At 37.0% G+C, this 6,767-nt stretch overlaps 1 protein-coding gene across 1 annotated transcript in view; it reads left to right on the top strand.

The window, feature by feature from the left end:
* Positions 1 to 5,664, top strand: part of LOC109843824 (uncharacterized aarF domain-containing protein kinase At1g79600, chloroplastic) — a 7,977-nt gene extending 2,313 nt beyond the window's left edge. Inside the window, 5 exon segments of the mRNA XM_020412791.1 lie at positions 1,529 to 1,864; positions 2,307 to 2,862; positions 3,033 to 3,219; positions 3,319 to 3,682; positions 5,383 to 5,664. Of these exon segments, the coding sequence (XP_020268380.1) occupies positions 1,529 to 1,864; positions 2,307 to 2,862; positions 3,033 to 3,219; positions 3,319 to 3,682; positions 5,383 to 5,505 (1,566 nt within the window). The 3' untranslated portion in view covers positions 5,506 to 5,664.

The following is a 6,767-nucleotide window of genomic DNA, read 5'->3' as shown; positions in this document are numbered from 1 at the left end:
GGGGGGGGGGGGGGTTGGGGGTTTGGGCGGGGGGGATAAATAAATTAATTTGTGTATGCGTGCGTGTGTGCTTGAAAATAAATATTTTATGTCCAGCCTTATACAGTTTAAAGGTGGATGATTATCAGCTTTTTCACTCAGTAACTGTCTGCTACCAGATTAGGGACTATGGTGGCTACTAATTAGCCTTTGAAATGTATCCCTTGATTAGATTTGAATATAATCACAGATGGTATTCTATATCTTAATCATGGAGTTAAAAGGGTAAGTCTTAGCATTATGACATAATATGCATATATTTTTGTTTATCGATAACTACTTTAGGGCACACTGATTTGAGCAGTATAGCCACAAGAACAAAAGCCTTTATCCTGAATAACCAGGATTGGTTATATGAATTATTTTCTTTCTTTAAGCTCGTATTTGTAATCAGCTGAATAGGAATCTTTAGCAGTATACTTGAGGTCGCATGAATTCTGGAAGAAAATAGATTAGACTAGTTGAACACCATAATATGCAATGTTTAATGCAACGATTCCAACTTCCATAATGTTTCTAGCAACATAAACACTAAAGTTGAGGTGAACCTAGCATATTGTGATCTATCAAGTCTCAACTACGATTGAAAAACACTTCCTCTATTGACTAGTATATTCAGGCAGGCTACTGGTTACAAGATTTAATAAGCGTAAGTTTTATTATATAAATAAAGTAGAGATTCTAGCATACATCTTACATATTATGAGATATAACGTATGTAACTATGTTGCATTTCTTCTGAAGACCCATGCTGCAGACTTCTATTTTCCACTTTAACAAGCTCATTTGGTTGTTGGTAACTAAAAGATGGTGCCTCATGGACTGTTTCTCACTATTTGTGGAATTGAGTTCATGTAATATTTATGAATCCCAGGTTGGATCTCAGTATCTTAATCCTATTTTGTGGTGATCCTTAAATGGCACTTTGGTAGATCTAAAACTAGAAGTTCCTTCGCAATATTATTGTTACATTCTTTGTTCATGTTTTTCTTCCTGAAAGAGCACTTAGGTCATGATGGTGCCAACGTTTTTCAAAATATGTCTAACTTAGCCCTAAAACTAGAAGATAATGGAGTTCTTACGGACAATACAGTAGAAATGTGTAATTGTATATGTGGGTTTGAACCATATACAAGCATGAGTAAAACCTTTGGTTGTGAGCTGGAATGACATTTGATTTTTTTCTCCATTCTTTTGCCTACAGACAAAGATAAGTAAAATTTTCCGATCTTGCACCGTGTCAGTCACCTTTGTTTTCATTTTGAGAGGAAGTATCCTAAAAGAAAAGAATTTCAGTATGCGGGATAATTATTCTGCCAGTCTTCTCATTTTTCAGAAAACACATTTCCAAATTTCCATAAAACTTTGTTATTAGATGGTCATGGGTCATGCTTATCAACTAGATTCCTCTGTGTGGTGAATATATCTCATCGACGGTTATTGGAGACTAGTTTTCAAGGCTTAACATAATTTTTTCCTCATTTGACAGGATGCACTACCTACATTTCCAGATGCTGAGGCATTTGCATGCATTGAGAGGGAGCTGGGATTACCTCTTGATTCCATTTACTCAGTGATATCACCATCTCCCATTGCAGCTGCCAGTTTAGGGCAAGTTTACAAAGCACAACTGAAATATTCTGGTCAGATTGTTGCTGTGAAGGTGCAACGCCCGGGTATCGAAGAAGCTATTGGCCTGGATTTTTATCTTATTAGGGGTTTGGGTTTCCTAATAAATAAATATGTGGACTTTATTTCCAGCGATGTTGTTGCTCTAATTGACGAGTTTGCACGCAGGGTCTATCAAGAGCTAAATTATGTGCAGGTATATGTCATAAAACATATTTTATCTTATATTTAAGGTGATTGGTTATGAACTAATCATGTATATCAAACAACTTTACATGATTTTTTCTCTCACATGGGACTTTTGGTCCATGTGCAGAGGACTCTGACATAAAATGACTCACTTGTAAATATGGAATAAATGAAGAAAATAGCATATATCTAAATTGAAATTGATGATACTTAAACCTAGAACCTCTTCAGACCTAAAACTCTAATATCATGTTAGGAAATCACTTTATCCAAAAGTTTATCAGGCAAATCATGTAAACTTTAGCACAAAATCCCCTATAATTAGTCCTGTACAAAATCTAATTTGTATGATATTTCTTACTGTCTTGTGGCAGCCGAAATAGAAATTATAGGATCCAACAAAAGCATCACATTGGATTAAGTCTTGTTGTTACTAAATCTCTGTGCAGGAAGGTCAAAATGCTCGGAGATTTAAGAAGTTATATGCTGATAAGGCAGATGTTCTAGTACCAGATATATTTTGGGATTACACAAGTGTTAAAGTATTGACCATGGACTGGGTTGATGGTGTCAAATTAAGTGAGCAAGAAGCTATTGAGAAGCAAGGCCTGAAGTTGCTAGATTTAGTTAACACTGGTATTCAATGTAGCTTGAGGCAGTTGCTTGAATATGGATACTTTCATGCCGATCCTCATCCAGGGAACCTCCTTGCTACACCTGATGGTAAACTTGCTTTTCTTGATTTTGGGATGATGAGTGAAACCCCAGAAGATGCAAGATCTGCTATTATTGGTCATGTTGTTCATTTGGTTAATCGGGACTATGAAGCTATGGCTCAAGATTACTATGCCTTGAACTTTTTGTCACCTGATGTAGATGTTTCTCCGATTGTGCCTGCACTTAGAAGCTTCTTTGATGATGCACTTAATGCAACTGTCAGTGAACTCAACTTCAAGACCCTTGTGGATGGCCTAGGAAATGTTTTATATCAGTATCCATTTAATGGTGAGTTTTTATTTACTTGGCAAGCAAGTTTGCTCATGTTTTTTGTTTTGCAAGTTGTATGGCAATGGAAAACATCTAAGCAAAAATTTATTATGTTCGTGTAGAAAATGAAAACTTCCCCTGTAGAAAATATATGATATTTCGCTGAATCACTGGTTTACTTCTTGCAGTTCCAGCATACTATGCACTGATATTGAGATCTCTCACGGTGCTGGAAGGTCTAGCACTATATGCCGATCCCAATTTTAAGGTCCTTGCTGCTTCATATCCATATTTTGCAAAAAGGCTTCTCACTGACCCGAATCCATACCTTAGAGATGCTCTTATAGAGCTTTTGTTCAAAGATGGCAGATTCAGGCACGTCCTTCTGTTGGTAAACTATTTTTCTTACTATAGATTCTAAGAAGCCTTATCATGGAAAACTATTTAGCTCATATTGTACATGTTTATATACAGGTGGAATAGGCTTGAAAATCTTCTGGTTCAGGGGCGAAAAGATAGAGATTTTACAGCTAAAGAGGCTTTACAGCCGGTATTGAAGCTATTACTGGGTCCTGGTGGAGAAGAACTGAGAGCCCTAGTTGGGAAAGAGGCTGTGTGTGTCACTGAAGCAGTTGTTTTTGGCACAATGATAGATACGTACAATTCCATTCCTGAGCCTGTGAAAAGTATTATATCTAATGGAACCACACAGCCCTTTAGGATGGATGATGGTGATCGGGAACGAATGCTTGAACTCCGTGATAGGGTGTTTAGAATATGGGGCCTTTTGAGATCCTCGCAAAATTTTGATCCAAGCCTTCTGTTGCCTATTCTACGGGTAACTTCTCTCACCTGTTTATTCGACTTAAAGATGCATCAATTAGTGAATGATCAGTTTTCCTTCAGTTTCTATTTGAAAAGTTTCCTTTTTTTTTCTTACGTTGATTAAGGTAATTAGTTCTGACTTCTCTATTTTGATGGGTAAAAGTTTCTTCTTTTGGCTGTTAGAGTTCCTTCAACCTATGACCAACTCTATCATATAAGCAGCATATTTCAACTGTGCTAGTTCCTCATATCAGGCTATTATTTAGGCAAGATTGCCTTAAGCCCCTTGGGCTTGAGAAATGATGCTTCCTTCCCCTTTGACGGGAGAGGGGAAAGAATGACTGCACTCCGTTGACCCCCAGTCCACACAACTGTATTTGAATATCCCTAAAATACGCTTGTTCACCAATCTTCAACCTCAATATACCATTAGTATGCCATATATGTAACACAGTCCATTTTTTAGTTACATCATCAAGACTGTCCACATTGTACTTGAAACCAACTGGAAAGGTTTCTACTTATCTCATGAGATGTTTTCTTCGAGAATTAATGATAAACATCTCTCTTTTTAACTATTGTGCTCAATGTGCACATACATTGCATAAACCTGTAGTTTTCTATATGTCAATAGAGGTTGATAAAGATACAGACAATTCTATAGTTGCACAAGAGAGTTATAATGAAAGAGAAGCAACTGAAAAACCATTTCTCCAATCAAATGTAAGTGATCCTGTCCAACTGATGAATTGATTGTTGGATTCATCATGAATTAACCTCAAAGTAGCAGCTAACCATCTTTCTTGTATGTTTTGCACTCTTCCTCTATTCTCCAGCAAACTTCACTGTGGGTCATAATGAGATAATTCTAATCACTCCCACAAATTGCTTTCTGTTTGTTNTGGTGTTGTGTTGTGGGGGGGGGGGGGGGGGGGGGGACTCCTCTCCTGTATTGTTTAGAAGCAACTTCATTTGCTAGAAGGGTGGCGACAATGGACATGTCCAAATACTAATCGTATGCAGATTCAAATCGTAGTGACACTTTTAGAACGGAATTACTTTCGTGAACAAGTGGTTTATAACAAATGCCAACCTCGTATCAAGAAAGATGATGGTTAAGCACCAGGGGCTTCTTTTAAGCTGTAATGCTGATCTCTGGTCAACCCAAGGTTGGATTAGTTTTTTCCTTCATTAAGGGGTCTATAGGTATATCATTGACTAGGTTCAAAATATTTAAAATATGGGTTTTCCTGGCCGTGAAGCTGAATTCTATACGTGTAAACGTTGTTTTTCAATTTTAGCAAATGAGTCTGGCAGATTAGGTAAATTTTGTTCCACTGGGTAGGTACTTAGGCGTGTTTTCTAATAATACGTTACAGCTGCAGCTGCTTAAAAGTTCTGCAAGTTGAGAAATCTTAATATAATGAGGATTCAGAAATGGTTTTGATGGGAAAATACGCTTTCCAAAGGGAGCTGTCCTTGAAACAATGCTACAATTAATAAACTGAATGCAAGCACTTGAAGTTTCTGCTGGTAAATTCTTGTCTATTTAAAGAATGACAGAGTGAGGAAATTTTCCGAACAATCTCTCCGTATCTGTTATATTTTTACCAAAAACTTCCTTTCTTTTGTTTTTATTTTCTTATCTTGATATAGATTCATGTTTTTCATTGTAAACAAAAATCTTATGCGATTTTTCTTATGTGTTGACAGGTTCTTCAAGAACCAGAAGCTCGCAACCTTAGCGGACAAGTTGTTGGGGGAATCTCACAACGTCTTGCTGCAAGATTACTGCAACAAGTACTCCGGATTCCTACCACCGCTACACCTTCATGAAAAATATTATATCCCAACCATTGTTACATATGTATACCGACACAGATTTACGCAATCAAATGCTAATTCTTCTTCTGTAAATTAACATATAATTTATTCACAGGAAAATTAATTGTGAAATCTCAAGCCATCTGCATAAGCGTAAATAAGTTTGAAACATTGGGTTATCAGTATGCATCCTGGGGTTCCTGCATCAAGGGTGCAATTTCATTGTTTATGTATTTCAAGAGTTAATTGTCAGAGGTTAGTTACTTGTTATTCCTTAATTACTTTATGAATACATACTTCTGCAACAAGAGAGTTTATTCACAAAAAAGAGAAAAAAGAAATCTCTCTCGTACATATTATTATTGGCTATAAATGCTATTTCGATCCTTAGCGGTGGGTGGGGGAGAGAGGATGAGAGAAAGAGAAAATTGTTTTGTTGCAAATAAAATTATTGAGGATATGTGCTAATAAAATAGTTCAAATATGAGAAATGGCTAGCTTCTCTTATTGCATGTGGTGCATTGTCATGCTACATGGATTAATAATTGCAATGTCCGAAATTGCCTTATGACTCGAATGAATAAACTATATGATCTCGATCAGCAAGTACTATTGGGATTTTTAGAACATGCAAAAACATTGTAAACCACTAAGCGCAATAAAAAGAATCATACACAAGATTTAACGTAGAAAATCCTCTACGTGGAAAATCATGGGATCGAACATAATCCATTATCACCATCAAATAAAAACTGTGAAATTCCCCACTTGTTGATGTCAGTTATCAAATAGGGGATTAATTGTGGATTTGTCAGTGTATTAGAGTCCATTAATCTTCTTTAGACAGTCGACTCTAGAGTAGAGAATCCATTCCTGTACATGAACAACACGTGAGAGGATCGGAGATGGGGTCTCCGGTGGTTCCTCTGACGATCAAGTCAGTAGTGAGCTTGAGTGGAGAAGAAGTAGGGTTAAAGTGTGTTCAGTAGCAAGAAATTTTCTTACCCATATGCAGCAGACAACGCCTCTATTTACAGCAAGTCCAGAGGAGCAATTGCATAACTTTGGCCAAGTCCAAGCAGACGGCGCAATCGACAGTTATTTTACAGGTGTTGGTTGCAGAGAGGATGAGTCACCTATGCATTTAATGTGATGGCGATGAGAAATGCATGGTGTTGACGAGGTCTGATGAGTCATAAAGACTTTTGGGGCTGAAGCAATGATGATTCTGATCATGCATTCAATGTGATGGTGATCGACTATTGATAGGGGAT

The sequence above is a fragment of the Asparagus officinalis genome, chromosome 5 (genome assembly GCF_001876935.1).
Source record: "Asparagus officinalis chromosome 5, Aspof.V1, whole genome shotgun sequence".
NCBI classification, from domain to species: Eukaryota; Viridiplantae; Streptophyta; class Magnoliopsida; order Asparagales; family Asparagaceae; genus Asparagus; species Asparagus officinalis.
The sequence above is the reverse complement of the archived record's forward strand: the minus strand, read 5'-3'. Positions and strand labels throughout refer to the sequence as shown.